At 34.6% G+C, this 17435-nt stretch overlaps 1 protein-coding gene across 2 annotated transcripts in view; it reads right to left on the bottom strand.

Annotated features, from left to right (window-relative positions):
* Positions 1 to 6010: 6010 nt before the first annotated feature.
* calcr (calcitonin receptor) overlaps positions 6011 to 17435 on the bottom strand; it is a 73389-nt gene continuing 61964 nt past the window's right edge. For both annotated transcript variants that reach the window (XM_056400091.1, XM_056400092.1), the window contains one exon: positions 6011 to 9657. In XM_056400091.1, the coding sequence (XP_056256066.1) occupies positions 9436 to 9657 (222 nt within the window). In that variant the 3' untranslated portion in view covers positions 6011 to 9435. The remainder of the gene's footprint in view (positions 9658 to 17435) is intronic.

Genomic DNA, 17435 nt, shown 5'->3' on the forward strand with positions numbered 1-17435 from the left:
CCATAATGAACAAAAATCAGATGAGGTAATCTCATAAATTGTACAATCAAAGTATTGTTGAGATGTTGTATTTCACTCAGTGTTTAATTTGCAAGACATGCTGTGATATTTTGTTTCACTTTATAAATTTGATCTTTAAGAAGAATTTATTAAATATTCCAAGGCTCATTTGCACCTACTCTGTTTAATGTTGTTTCAATATGATATCTGGGTAAAAAAAAACCTAAAGGTTTATCTGTTATATTACTTTGAATAGCACTGTATGTTGTTGTGGTGGCTAGAGGCAGCGTTGCTGTTAACAGTGGGCTAGTCCATGGAAGAACAGCATCACAATGTCTTGGAGAAATTGCTATTGAATTGCCCACAAAGAGTTTGAAGAAGCTACATGGGAAAGGGCAATATTACCACCACAAGATGGGCAAGATGGACTGAGGATACGTTTCTGAATGTATGATGGCTGACAGCTGATCTAGCCTACACGTTTTACTGGTGCACTGTCCATGGAGGAGAACTAACAGTTCATGTTATTCTCCTATCAGTATCAGTGTTTTAGGTTGTAAACAACAGCATCTGAAATCAGGTTTCATAAAGACTAGGAGCCATGTGTCATAGTGTATATTATCTTTACTGGTTTGAAAGAGAGTGTCTGTTGAAGTCATGCAAGCAGCACTACAGTATTCTGAATATACTTACAATAATGCTAATTCTATACAATGCAGTTTACATGTGTAATGGGAAATTGAGTACAAGTTCCCCTTGGGGCTCTGTCCATGGTGCTGATATAACTTATACTAGCCTACACCCAGTATGTAGTACACTGTGCAGCTATTGTACATATGGTTAAAAGCTTCACACCAAAGCCTATATAACAACATATGTATGGTGGATTTCATGCATATTATTTTTGTTTCATCTACAAACTGACATACTGTCGGATTAGTTGCCACACACAGGCGCTAGCACGGTGGGAAATAAAGTTCCCTTAACTACAAGTCTAAGCAATGAATGATGTTGAGGTCACGGAACATCACATGACATCACACACAGAGAATGCTTGATGTAACATCAGCATTCCAAGTCCTTTATTCCTAATTTCAGCACAGACTCTTGTCCGAGTTACTTTTAGAGGATCCACAGAAGAATTGATGAACTTCTCTTAAACCTTTGCTGAATCTTGTAAAACTTGACAGTAATGTTTGGATAACAGAGGAAATACTATAATCTTCATTCAACCTTCTCTCTCTGCCAACATGCCAATCTTAATGGTGGGATTGGTTGCAGTGCCTTGGCTCGCCACAGCTGCTGGTCGCCTCATCAGGTCTGGTCTGGGGCTTAATTGTTTCAGTCCCAGCGTTAACTCTGCAGATCCTGTGCTTCATGAATCACCCCTGGATAAGTGTGTACCACCACCAGCCCTGACAGACTTGAATGCCAGAAACTACAGTAATCTCAGGTTGCTGTATTGGGATGCTGGCTGCCAATCCACTCTCTTGGACTGTTTGAGGGATGAAACTCAGCAAAGAGAGCAGGATAGCACCTCCTTCTGCAGTCCTGCTGTGATTCAGAGGAGTGATTATGGCAGTGAGAGGCTTAAGCCTCCTCCTCTTGTTCTCTACCTGTCTCTACCTCTCTGCCATTCCTGCCCCATGAATAAGAGAGCCTGGGCAAATAAGAAGTCACTTGACCCAGAGACACCACAGGGTGCTGGCAAATTGATAGGAGGAGCTTCAACAGGTTTGTCCACAGCCACAGCAACAGACAGCAGTTTATCAACACCTGTTGCATCAATGGATGAAGCAGCAATTTTAACTCATATCACAAGGCCCAGAGGAAAAACGTTTTTTAACATTGCTCAAGAAAGACTTGCTGCTTTCTTGTCCATGGTTCAAGAAAGAGTTGCAACTCATTTCAACATGTCCACAGCAAGAATTGCATCTGGATTTTCCTGGGCCACAGCAAGAATTGCATCTGGATTTTCCTGGGCCACAGCAAGAATTGCATCTGGATTTTCCTGGACCACAGCAAGAATTTTGACCATCGTCAGAGCAACAATTGATGATTGGCCCTGGAAATTTTCAAAGATTTTAACTGCTATACTGCTATACCAAATGGTAAAGGTGGTATTTTATATCGTAAGTCCTGGATTTCTCTGCTGGTATATTGCAGTTATTTTGACTGCAACAAGACCTTAAACAAGAATGCCACAGGGATAGTAATTGCTCTTAGGCCTGCCACTGTTTGACATGCCACTGTTTTAGGATCTGTAAAATCATTAACCTGATCCCTTTGGCCTGGAGTAGCAGTAGCAGAGTTCCTACTTGGTCTACTTTGTCAATTTCCTGGGCACCTTGGCTGTGTTGCCAGGTGTCATTTGCATTGAAACATCAGCATCTTTTATGTGCAGCAGTGGCTTTTGACCACTTTGTTTCTTAAATAAAGACATTCAGGAAAACTGTGTGTTAAAAGACCTTGCATCCTTGCAAACCGTCGGTTAGATGTTCACGGTACAGTTCTCATTTGCTGCTGTGAAGCTGCTGAGTTTCTGCGAATAGATAAAAAGTCAGTCTGCAGAACAAGTTTGATAAGTTCCAGATCTCCTGATGAGACTTGAGGATTGATAAATCTATTTAGAAGTGCTACATAAATAACCGAAAGCCAATGATCCTCTCTTCTTACACAGAGGCAAGGCCAGCCCACAGCAGTGCAGTTAGAAATGTGAGTACATAATGGTAAATAACATCTAGACGAGTCAAAGTGGAGGCCGATTTATGAATAGATAACTACAACAAAATCTATAGACTGAGACAAAAATTTCTTCCACAACCCTCTGTTTATAGGATGTGGGGAAACAAGCCTCATTTCTGTTAAACAGCTTCAACTTCATCCTAATAAATTAATACTTTAATCTAAAGGTTTATCATCAATCCAAGTATTATAAGTTCTCCTCTCAGGAGTGGCAGTTTTGCAGTTGAGAGGGCCAATTATTCTTGCTTTAGGAAACTAAAATATAAATTTTTTTTTGCACAGAAGCTAAATAATTTGAACCAAGCACTGATGGGACCATGCTTTCTGGCATGTAGCCTACTATGCATAGAAATTAAAAAATACAGGCTAATGCCAAGTAGTTTTCATTCAAATTCAACAGAATCTTTAGATCCTTCATCTACAGCAGGCTCCAGCGTGATATCTTGCATCAGCTGTTTCTTCCTGTCCTTTGGCAACAGCAAGTCAGCCATGATTGCTCTGCTCTGCCCGTTTGAGGGAATCAGCATCGCCCCCCTGGCACAGCCTGGCTGTGCTGACTGTCAAGCTCTACCCCTCTGACAAGCGGCAGGCAATTTATGCAGGCCCTGAATGGTCAGCGGTGCTGAATAACATGTTAAGTGATGTCATGAGAGTTACCCCAACATGATTGGTTGGGTTACAGGGATGAATGACATTATGTGTGTTTGACTTCAGGGGTGGAGTCTAAATAGTGAGCTCAGTACAGCTGTGTCACAGCAGCAGGTTGTTCACACAACTCATCGCGGAAAAGCTGCAGATCTGTTCTGGGTTTTTTTTATTTCAAAAAAGTTATCTTCAATATGTCAGAATGTTTAATAAAACCTTTACGCACTGTTTACTCAGCCAAACATATGTTGTTCTAAAACATTTTCAGGACAGACACAGGTTGACATCAGCCTTTTGACACATGAAATTAAATCCAAGGAATTTCTTATGAGGACGAGGAATTTGGATGAATGGGGGAAAGGTCACACAACACACACAGATCACGACTTTTATTTATTTATGTTTTATTGAGAACCATAGACTAGAACCATAGCCACCATGTTTCCAGGAGGGTGAAAAGAAATTAAATCTAAAGAATAAAAAATGTAACCTATGAGGACGTTTACCTCTTTTACAATAACAAACTTCTGGACTTAACTGGTTTACAGCTTTCTTGCTGGACATGAAAACTTTAGTGTTGGTGCCAATATTTAAAAAAAAAAAATTTTATTTGTTATAAAAAATATTGTTATTTTGATATCCTTTAAGCAGATGCTTAAATCACGAATATTGTTTAACTTTATGTTTTGTTAATTAATGATTAAGTAATGTTTGTGCCCAAATTACCAGTTGTTTAAACTGTAGTTTCCTACCTCTGAGACTTACTGACTTCTGTATATAAACACAATAATCTATGGCCACGTCGTGACAATCTTTGGTCTCTCGGTGCTCCAGGCATGTTTGCTCATGGACTGTGACTGTGAGCTGGGTTGATGTGTGCTGCAGGGGTGAGAGCTGCAGTGCAGTGTATCCAAGTAGAAAAAACCAGATGAGCTGCTATCACACCTCGATGGCTGAAATGGACAGCAGTGTCTTTTTTTATGTAACATAAATGATTTTTTTTTTTTAAATACAGAGCTAAATGTCCGTCCTTTACTGTTCTTGTGCCTACAGTAGTGAGGCTCATTTCTGATGAATTTCTGGCCGTTACAGCTGAAAATGCTTCAGGCCTTGGGCGAAATAGTGGTTCAGTGCACAGTCAGTACACTTGAGTTGGAATGAGTGGACATGAATGTGTGCAGCGTGGGAGTGGGAAGGAAAGGGAAGTGACCATCCACAACATCAGTGATCTGAGCAACCATGACCAAAAGCTGCAGTTCTGATGGTGTCAAATGACCTTGAAACATCTTTGGACGCACAGATGACGATCCAGACGTGGACCACTGTCATCTCTCGTTTTGACACTGCTGAGTAAAACCGCACAAACTATCACTTTCTCTGCCGATTTCTGAGCTCACATGACACATTGTTGGATTGGTGCAGCGTACTGTGAGATTGTCGCTGTCAGGGAACATTCTTGAATGCCTGAAATAGCCAGCTGCTGACAGTTTCCTGAAGTTTCCCAGGCCAGCGTGCTCCCAAGATGGAGGTTGGTCAAAGCAATTTACGGCTCCCTCTAACTTTGTGTTTTAGTGTTCCATTGAATCAATTGAAGAGAGCTCATAACAGAAAGATATCTGACAATTATGGAGATTTCACCCTCATTCTATCTCCTCCATCTCTGCCTTCATATGCAATACAGTTTGCATACAGTATCAGCCTTTGTGTTGAATATTTTCATTTAAATATTTCTTTTGATGATTTAGGTGTTATGCTGTTGGCAGGGGACGATATTTATAAGAAGAATAACGAGATGGCTCCATACACGTCCAACTTCATCATCATATATTATTATCTCATAGACTCAGCAGGGCTGTGAATATGCAGGAGGACAGTGTGTCTTCTTCTCTTGGCTGTACCATTATGATTCAGCCGAGCCTGAAATTACATATTATACAGTATCTGCCTATAGAAAGGCTGAAAAATATTCACGTAAATGACTGGAACTCAGCCTTGTTAGTGCGATAACAACTGTAGGGTGTGAGCAGACGTCCATCTTGGAGATGAATAATGTCAGTTGATTTTGTCCTGTTGCACACATGGGGTGCTGGTATGTGATTTGAGCTGGAGCTTTAGAATAGAAAGGGGGCTGTATGGTACTGCCAAGCCTGAGGGATCACAAAGCAAGACACCAAATGGAGTAAGACTTCCTTTGTTTTCCCTGCACACTCATTATACAAAATCTCTCAACCCTGAAACACTGACAAGAACAGTGTTGGCGAGGAAAATGCTGCTGAATCATCAGAGAATAGTGCAGAAATATTTCAGAACAAAGTTTTTGCTGGTGTGATTGGAAATAGACTTTCCATTTTACTTTAGAGTCCATCATCACATTAAATAATCTAAAAACTACAAGAAGAAAAGTACATTTTATAAACAATATAAGTGATGAAAATTATCCATTTCCAACTGAATTCTTTAATCTTTTTTCCACTTTACAAATACATGCTTCATGCAGCTTTTTCCTCTGACTACTTTTTGCTCAGGAAATAAAGAGCAACACCAAAGAATCTTCTATGGGTGTATTCTTGAGCTAAATGGGTCTTTTAAAAAAAAAGGAAAAAAAAGAAACACCAATCAGTCTGGCTTTTACAAACTGCAGTTTGTTTGTTTTTTTTATCAGCTTTGAGATGATGCCGGTCTGAGCTGAGAGGGAGAAAGAGACAGTTACAAGCCAAAATGAATGACAGAAACGTAACAAAAATAGCTGTCAGAATATTTCACAGTGCAAAAATCTATTATATACACAGTATCTGCTCATATTTACATGGGCATGAACATACAAAATATACAGAATCTGGCTTCCCCAAACCCAAAGGATTGATAACATGTCTTACAGTGTCCAAGGCAAATCACCATTTTAAAGATGGAGAGGAAGATGAATCTTATAGTAAAATAAATAATATACTTTAAAATTTCACGAGAATATGTATAGTACTAAACCTACTCTGCCATCATAGGACGATGATGTCATTTGCTCATATTGATTGTCACTCTCCGTTTCCTGCTTATACCTGGCTATAACAGCAAAGTCATAGAAATATAGTATTGCAATAGGTCCAAATCTGTTTTTATTCAAGAGGGGATTAAGGGTCGATTGTAAAGTGAAGCGTGTGCTGATCATGAACTTGCTGTTGGCTAAATTGCAGATTTACTGTACAGCAAGTAAAGAGCTGCATCTGTGACTTTGATAATTTGATTGATATGATTTGATTTGGTGACCTGATTAGACTAATTTAATGTTATTAGCTCGCAGTGGTGAATGTTCAGATTTCTTCCCAGATAAACCTCCATTACATATTTGAATGTGATTTTGTGTATCTATCTTGCAGAAAACATATGTTCACAATATATATTTAATTATATTAATAATTTATATTTTATTATATATTAATGTTAATTAATAAATCAATACATTACACACATTCACAGCCCTATTCTGTACTGTTAAATGTGCAATCTCATCTTAGGTTCACTATAGAGGTCCATGGATATACATTTTCAACTGCACTTCATTATAACCCTCAATATCTCCTACAAATCCCTGTCAAACAGTTATTCCAGTTGACAATGACAAGAAACCTAAAAAATTATCACAAAAATGATGACCACACATTCAACAGATAATAACACAGTAGCACCCAAGTAGTCAGAAAATGTAGTGAATAGTGAGTCTGAAAGTAAAAATTAAAATGTCATGTCAGCCAAATTAGGTTTTTGAAAATCATTTGAAAAGTCTTGTCATTTTCTAGATTCTTGTTTTTGCCCCATGAAAAGATGAAAAGACCAAAATGTTCAGAAGTCCAAAATGAATCAGTCCTTCTGACAAGTAATGTCCGTGTAAGCAGAGCCTTATAAATCATATTCATCTGATTCAAGTAAATTTTTGTCCAAAAACGATCAAAGTATCAATGAGCCAGACTGTTGTATTTGTTTCTTTGTAACAATAAACATGGTCGCTGTCATTTATGTTGTGTCAGTCCCACATATACCGTCCTTCTACATACTATAGAGCTACAAATGAGTATTCATCCACAGCTGAATATAGTTCCTAACAAAAGCAAAATTTACTCCTGTTTGAGTCACATTTCCTGAAAACTAAAGTGACAGGCTGTTTTAGAAAATTACTCAGCACCTTTTTTAAAAACCTCACAATTTTCAAACATGTAGGTCTTCAGTAGGAACCAACAGGCTTGATGCTGAGCGTCACAAACAGAAAGCATTGAGAGTTTGACTGAAACATTGTTGGTTTTGTCTTTTCATGGGATTTGTTGACAATAACAACAACATAAAATACCATCAATCTCATCCTTCAAGATGTTCCCGTCATCTATCTTTTACAAAGATTGTAATTAACTCAGATTTTCTGTTAAGGTAGTCTGAGCTAGCTAGAGGTTTTATTGGCTGTTGGCTATATGCTGTAGGAAAATAAATGTTTTTCCCTGGCTTAATTTAAAAGTCTGTTATTGGATATGTAGTTTAGAAATGTTGGCTGCTGACAGAAAGTAAATCCATTGTGGTCTTGTGTTTATAATCAAACTTAAATGCGCAATTCTTAACTTTCATCCTCTAAAATCTTATGACAAATCAACAATGACGTAAGTTATATGAATGTGTTTAAGACACATTTGTTTTGTTGACAGTGCAACATTGTGAGCAAGATGTGAACCTTTATGAGAGGAATTTAAATCGATGCATGTATGGGTGTGATCCTCTCATCACCTCATCTTTAGCGAGCATTTCTTTTGCTGTGGATGCTCATTCATACAAAAGGCTACAAATTTCATGAATAAATATGCAAGGAGTAAACAGAATATCACATTTTCAACAAACAGAAGATAGATTAAAGGCATCATGAGCATGACAAAGGATGATTGAGAATAAAATCAGACAGTGCAGCAGAGAAACTGCTTCTCTGTCAGAATCATTGGCACAACTGATAGCATATTTGACTTATAACTCAGTGAAACAACTCTTGTGGCTGTTCAACCTCAAAATAAAGTTTTTTTATTCATGTTTTTTTTTCCGTGTGTGTATATGTGCATTTAGCTTCTTTTTGCTTCTCAGCCCTGTGATGTTCGGCATCGGCACAAATACAGCAGCTGCAAAACAACAAAGCAGTCGGGAGTGCAGCATCACAGGACGAACACTTAGCACGTATTTAGGAACTGGAAAGAATAAAATATTAATAGAAAACAAAAATAAAACACTTTTTTCAAATAAAACATGGTGAACATAGATTATGTACACATTTCCAGAGCTTTAAGCACAGAGGATCTTTAGGAGTTTTGACCTCTATCATGGCACATATGATCAGGTTTGGGATGTTGGTTGATGTGTGCATGTGTGTGTGAGTGTGTGTCTTTTGCTTCAGGGTACCACATCTGTGCTCATCTGGACACAGTACACCCCTTCATAGCTGTGACCAACATACAGTACCCTTTGGTATAGGATTCTACTTCACCTCGATAAGCATCACCAACACACCCTCATAACTGTCATTCACCTCTTCGTCATGTCAGTCATAACTGGTATCATCATCATCATCATCACTGTCGCATCCAGAACCACCATCATCTCACACGGAAAAATATCACCCCCCCGGCTGTCATTGTCTCAGTCAAAGTTAATTCCGTCTCCACTCCAGCGCAGGCCTCTGTCACTGTGAGCACGCTCACACAGTTTAGCAGCTTTAGGAAGTGACACATGTCAAAAGCAGCTCTTGTCTCATGCCACAAGTTCTCGACATCAAAGTTCTGAAAAAGCAGCTGTAACACAAATGTAAAGTTGAAATGAAAGTGTCAGTCTTGCAGCTAAACCATCTCCATCCCAATGATGATCTTTATTTCCAGACCCGTATTATCGTCCTGGGCTGAACAAACCAGCATTAGCCTCTGAGATTTAATCACTGAGATATGGCGGGATTTGTTTTTCCACTATTACGCTACATCTCCTCCGCTCCTCCTTGGCCGCTCCCACCGCTACACTCTTTATCCTCAGTGTGACTCATGCGTATGTCTCTCCTGCTTTTAGTGCCACCAGTTCAGAGTCCTCTGTGTGGCGCCCATTCAAGTGTTCGCTGTTACAGTCGTGGTGGTACATGAATGCGGGTACCTCAGTGATGGAGGTGGCTGTGTAGGATGTGGAGCGCATTGAGCAGTGGTCCTTTCGTCTCTGACCCAACTGTGTCTTATACTGCATCCACTGTCTCTTTAGAGCTGCCTGAACCTGGACGTCACACACAGAAAAGAGAGAGTTCATTACTATGGTGAGAACATTGGAGTTTTTGTAGGAAATAATTGCAGGCTCTACTGCGTGAATCAATCATCAAAGCAGTCACATTTTTGTTGGCTGCACCTGAAAAAAATACTTTAGTTTCATCAGTGTCAAGAAACTGAACTGTTGTTGTGAACATGATCCATACTTCATACTTCTTAATGCAAATGTCTTTTTTTTTTTTTTTTAGTTGCTCAAACATTTTTCCAGAACGTTTTTTTTCTGTTGTACTCTGACCACGAAATGATTCCACCAGACGCCCAAATTTACATGCAAATCAATATTCAGTTGCATTGCAACGGGAAAAGGACGGTGCCCATGTAAACACCATCTTGTGACAATATTAATCCAACCAATGATGGTCTGATCTGCTGCAGCATGTGTGGGTCACTCACATTTCAATTGCATGAACAGATGTCAGTCAGTAAATGGAAACACCAATTTCACATTACTTGAAAGACGCGCATCATTAAAGGGAACAGAGATGTAATATCCGTTGAGCTGTATGTTAAAGATCATATTGTTATACATTAGCACTCCCATCGTGCGTCACCCCCTCAGTGTGTTTGGGGATTCCACCCAATGGCAGATGTACATAAGGGTGACATGTATTACTATATTATGAAATTTTTATGCCTTACTATATTTTGACATTGTTGTGCCTTACTGCACTATTTTATAGCTTGCTTTACGATGACATTTTTATGACATTTTATGCATACTATACGATGATATTTTTATTACATTTTATAGCTTACTTTACGATGATGTTTCTATGTCTTGCTATACGATGACATGTATATGGGGCAGCATGGTATTCCAGTGTTTAGAACTGTTGCCTCACAGTGAGAAGGTTGTGGGTTCGAAGCCTGGGGCCAGCGTGCACTCTCTTTGGGTACTCTTGCTTCCCTCCACAGTCCAAAGACATGCACATTAGATTAATTGACAACTCTAACTGAAAGGCATTTAGTATACTAAAACATTTTATGCCATTCTATACATGTACTATGATGTTTTCATGATATTTCATGCCATACATTTTTTGCCTTAGTACACTATGAAGGTTTTGTGACCTTTAATAACTTAGTATAGTATGACGTTTTTATACTATTTCCTGCCTATGACGTTTTTATGACGTTTCATGCCATACTATACTATGACATGTTTATGACATTTTATACCTTAGTATACTATGAAATGTTTATGCCTTACTATACTTTGATGTTTTGTGACATTTAATGCCATACTGAACTATAACGTTTTTATGACATTTTTGACCTTAGTATACTATGATGTTTTTATGACATTTTGTGGATTACCATACTATGACATTTTTATGACATTTTTTGCCTTACTACACTATGATGTTTTTATGACACTTTTCCCTTACTACATTATGTTGTTTTTAAGGCATTTCATTGCTTAATATACTATGACTTTTTTATGACATTTTAGTACATACTGAACTATAACGTTTTTATGACATTGTTCGCCTTAGTATACTTTGATGTTTTTATGATATTTAATGCCCTACTATACTATGACATGTTTATGACATTTTATGCCATACCATACTATGATGGATTTATGACATTTTTTGCCTTAGTATTCTTTGATGTTTTTATGACATTTTATGCCATACTAAACGTTTTTATGACATTTTTGACCTTAGTATAATATGAAGTTTTTGTGACATTTTATGCCTTGATATACTATTATGTTCTTATGACATTTTAGGCCATAGTATTCTATGACGTTTTTATGACATTTTATACCTTAGTATACTATGAAATGTTTATGCCTTACTATAATTTGATGTTTTGTGACATTTAATGCCATACTGAACTATAACGTTTTTATGACATCTTTTGCCTTACTAAACTATGATGTTTTTATGACACTTTTCCCTTACTACACTATGTTGTTTTTAAGGCATTTCATTGCTTAATATACTATGACTTTTTTATGACATTTTATGCCATACCATACTATGATGGATTTATGACATTTTATACCATAGTATACTATGAAATGTTTATGCCTTACTATACTTTGAGGTTTTATGACATTTTAGTACATACTGAACTATAACGTTTTTATGACATTTTTTGCCTTAGTATACTATGACATTTTTATGACATTTTTCGCCATAGTATACTTTGATGTTTTTGTGATATTTAATGCCCTACTATACTATGACATGTTTATGACATTTTATACCTTAGTATACTATGAAATGTTTATGCCTTACTATACTTTGACGTTTTATGACATTTTAGTACATACTGAACTATAACGTTTTTATGACATTTTTTGCCTTAGTATACTATGATGCTTTTATGACATTTTCTACCTTATTATATTGTTCCTTTTCATGCCATACTATAAGATCGCTATCAGCCATGGTAGTCCAGTGTTTAGAACTATTGCCTCCCACAATCCAAAAACATGCACATTAGGTTAATTGGCAACTCTAACCGACTTTTCTATGCCTTTCTAACCTATAACATTTTTATGCCATACTGTACTAAGACGTTTTTACTATGCTTTGACGTGTTCATGACATTTTATACCTTAGTATTCTATGAAATGTTTATGCCTTACTATACTTTGATGTTATATGACATTTTAGTACATACTGAACTATAACGTTTTTATGACATTTTTTGCCTTAATATACTATGACATTTTTATGACATTTTATGCCATATTGAACGTTTTTATAACATTTCATGCCTTGATATACTATTATGTTCTTATGACATTTTAGGCCATAGTATTCTTTGGCATTTTTATGAAATTTTATGCCATGCTATACTATGATGTTTTTATGACATTTTATACCTTAGTATACTATGAAATGTTTATGCCTTACTATACTTTGATGTTTTATGACATTTTAGTACATACTGAACTATAACGTTTTTATGACATTTTTTGCCTTAGTATACTATGATGTTTTTATGACATTTTATGCCATATTGAACGTTTTTATGACATCTCATGCCTTGATATACTATTATGTTCTTATGACATTTTAGGCCATAGTATTCTTTGACATTTTTATGAAATTTTATGCCATACTATACTATGATGTTTTTATGACATTTTATACCTTAGTATACTATGAAATGTTTATGCCTTACTATACTTTGATGTTTTATGACATTTTAGTACATACTGAACTATAACGTTTTTATGACATTTTTTGCCTTAGTATACTATGATGTTTTTATGACATTTTATGCCATACTATACTATGATGTTTTTATGACATTTTAGTACATACTGAACTATAATGTTTTCATGACATTTTATGCCATACTATGCTATGGCTTTTGGATGAAATTTTATGCAATAAAATTATAGGACGTTTTATGACATTTTTGACCTTAGTATACTATGATGTTTATATGACATTTTGTGGATTACCATACTATGACATTTTATGACATCTTTTCCCTTACTACACTATGTTGTTTTTAAGGCATTTCATTGCTTAATATACTATGACTTTTTTATGACGTTTTATGCCATACCATACTATGATGGATTTATGACATTTTATACCATAGTATACTATGAAATTTTATGCCTTACTGTACTTTGATGTTTTTATGACATTTTAGTACATACTGAACTATAACGTTTTTTTATGACATTTTTTGCCTTAGTATACTATGACATTTTTATGACATTTTTTGCCTTAGTATACTTTGATATTTTTATGATATTTAATGCCCTACTATACTATGACATGTTTATGACATTTTATACCTTAGTATACTATGAAATGTTTATGCCTTACTATACTTTGACGTTTTTATGACATTTTAGTACATACTGAACTATAACGTTTTTTATGACATTTTTTGCCTTAGTATACTATGATGCTTTTATGACATTTTCTACCTTATTATATTGTTCCTTTTCATGCCATACTATAAGATCGCTATCAGCCATGGTAGTCCAGTGTTTAGAACTATTGCCTCCCACAATCCAAAAACATGCACATTAGGTTAATTGGCAACTCTAACCGACTTTTCTATGCCTTTCTAACCTATAACATTTTTATGCCATACTGTACTAAGACGTTTTTATGACATTTCATGCCTTACTATGCTTTGACGTGTTCATGACATTTTATACCTTAGTATTCTATGAAATGTTTATGCCTTACTATACTTTGATGTTATATGACATTTTAGTACATACTGAACTATAAAGTTTTTATGACATTTTTTGCCTTAATATACTATGACATTTTTATGACATTTTTCGCCTTAGTATACTTTGATGTTTTTATGATATTTAATGCCCTACTATACTATGACATGTTTATGACATTTTATACCTTAGTATACTATGAAATGTTTATGCCTTACTATACTTTGATGTTTTATGACATTTTAGTACATACTGAACTATAACGTTTTTATGACATTTTTTTGCCTTAGTATACTATGATGTTTTTATGACATTTTATGCCATATTGAACGTTTTTATAACATTTCATGCCTTGATATACTATTATGTTCTTATGACATTTTAGGCCATAGTATTCTTTGGCATTTTTATGAAATTTTATGCCATGCTATACTATGATGTTTTTATGACATTTTATACCTTAGTATACTATGAAATGTTTATGCCTTACTATACTTTGATGTTTTATGACATTTTAGTACATACTGAACTATAACGTTTTTATGACATTTTTTGCCTTAGTATACTATGATGTTTTTATGACATTTTATGCCATATTGAACGTTTTTATGACATCTCATGCCTTGATATACTATTATGTTCTTATGACATTTTAGGCCATAGTATTCTTTGGCATTTTTATGAAATTTTATGCCATACTATACTATGATGTTTTTATGACATTTTATACCTTAGTATACTATGAAATGTTTATGCCTTACTATACTTTGATGTTTTATGACATTTTAGTACATACTGAACTATAACGTTTTTATGACATTTTTTGCCTTAGTATACTATGATGTTTTTATGACATTTTATGCCATATTGAACGTTTTTATGACATCTCATGCCTTGATATACTATTATGTTCTTATGACATTTTAGGCCATAGTGTTCTTTGGCATTTTTATGAAATTTTATGCCATACTATACTATGATGTTTTTATGACATTTTATACCTTAGTATACTATGAAATGTTTATGCCTTACTATACTTTGATGTTTTATGACATTTTAGTACATACTGAACTATAACGTTTTTATGACATTTTTTGCCTTAGTATACTATGACGTTTTTATGACATTTAATGCCCTACTATACTATGACATGTTTATGACATTTTATACCTTAGTATACTATGAAATGTTTATGCCTTACTATACTTTGATGTTTTATGACATTTTAGTACATAGTATTCTTTGGCATTTTTATGAAATTTTATGCCATACTATACTATGATGTTTTTATGACATTTTATACCTTAGTATACTATGAAATGTTTATGCCTTACTATACTTTGATGTTTTATGACATTTTAGTACATACTGAACTATAACGTTTTTATGACATTTTTCGCCTTAGTATACTTTGATGTTTTTATGATATTTAATGCCCTACTATACTATGACATGTTTATGACATTTTATACCTTAGTATACTATGAAATGTTTATGCCTTACTATACTTTGATGTTTTATGACATTTTAGTACATAGTATTCTTTGGCATTTTTATGAAATTTTATGCCATACTATACTATGATGTTTTTATGACATTTTATACCTTAGTATACTATGAAATGTTTATGCCTTACTATACTTTGATGTTTTATGACATTTTAGTACATACTGAACTATAACGTTTTTATGACATTTTTCGCCTTAGTATACTTTGATGTTTTTATGATATTTAATGCCCTACTATACTATGACATGTTTATGACATTTTATACCTTAGTATACTATGAAATGTTTATGCCTTACTATACTTTGATGTTTTATGACATTTTATGTCATACTGAACGTTTTTATGACATTTTTGACCTTAGTATACTATGACGTTTTTGTGACATTTTATGCTTTGATATACTTTTATGTTCTTATGACATTTTTGGCCATAGTATTCTATGACATTTTTATGAAATTTTATGCCATACTATACTATGACGTTTTTATGACATTTTTATGACATTTTATACCTTAGTATACTATGATGCTTTTATGACATTTTCTACCTTATTATATTGTTCCTTTTCATGCCATACTATAAGATCGCTATCAGCCATGGTAGTCCAGTGTTTAGAACTATTGCCTCCCACAATCCAAAAACATGCACATTAGGTTAATTGGCAACTCTAACTGACTTTTCTATGCCTTTCTAACCTATAACATTTTTAAGCCATACTGTACTATGACGTTTTTATGACATTTCATGCCTTACTATGCTTTGACGTGTTCATGACATTTTATACCTTAGTATTCTATGAAATGTTTATGCCCTACTATACTTTGATGTTTTATGTAATTTTAGTCCATACTGAACTATAATGTTTTCATGACATTTTATGCCATACTATGCTATGGCTTTTGGATGAAATTTTATGCAATAAAATTATAGGACGTTTTATGACATTTTTGACCTTAGTATACTATGATGTTTATATGACATTTTGTGGATTACCATACTATGACATTTTATGACATCTTTTCCCTTACTACACTATGTTGTTTTTAAGGCATTTCATTGCTTAATATACTATGACTTTTTTATGACGTTTTATGCCATACCATACTATGATGGATTTATGACATTTTATACCATAGTATACTATGAAATTTTTATGCCTTACTGTACTTTGATGTTTTATGACATTTTAGTACATACTGAACTATAACGTTTTTTTATGACATTTTTTGCCTTAGTATACTATGACATTTTTATGACATTTTTCGCCTTAGTATACTTTGATATTTTTATGATATTTAATGCCCTACTATATTATGACATGTTTATGACATTTTATACCTTAGTATACTATGAAATGTTTATGCCTTACTATACTTTAACGTTTTATGACATTTTAGTACATACTGAACTATAACGTTTTTATGACATTTTTTGCCTTAGTATACTATGATGCTTTTATGACATTTTCTACCTTATTATATTGTTCCTTTTCATGCCATACTATAAGATCGCTATCAGCCATGGTAGTCCAGTGTTTAGAACTATTGCCTCCCACAATCCAAAAACATGCACATTAGGTTAATTGGCAACTCTAACCGACTTTTCTATGCCTTTCTAACCTATAACATTTTTATGCCATACTGTACTAAGACGTTTTTATGACATTTCATGCCTTACTATGCTTTGACGTGTTCATGACATTTTATACCTTAGTATTCTATGAAATGTTTATGCCTTACTATACTTTGATGTTATATGACATTTTAGTACATACTGAACTATAAAGTTTTTATGACATTTTTTGCCTTAATATACTATGACATTTTTATGACATTTTTCGCCTTAGTATACTTTGATGTTTTTATGATATTTAATGCCCTACTATACTATGACATGTTTATGACATTTTATACCTTAGTATACTATGAAATGTTTATGCCTTACTATACTTTGATGTTTTATGACATTTTAGTACATACTGAACTATAACGTTTTTATGACATTTTTTTGCCTTAGTATACTATGATGTTTTTATGACATTTTATGCCATATTG

The sequence above is a fragment of the Seriola aureovittata genome, chromosome 16, assembly GCF_021018895.1.
Source record: "Seriola aureovittata isolate HTS-2021-v1 ecotype China chromosome 16, ASM2101889v1, whole genome shotgun sequence".
NCBI classification, from domain to species: Eukaryota; Metazoa; Chordata; class Actinopteri; order Carangiformes; family Carangidae; genus Seriola; species Seriola aureovittata.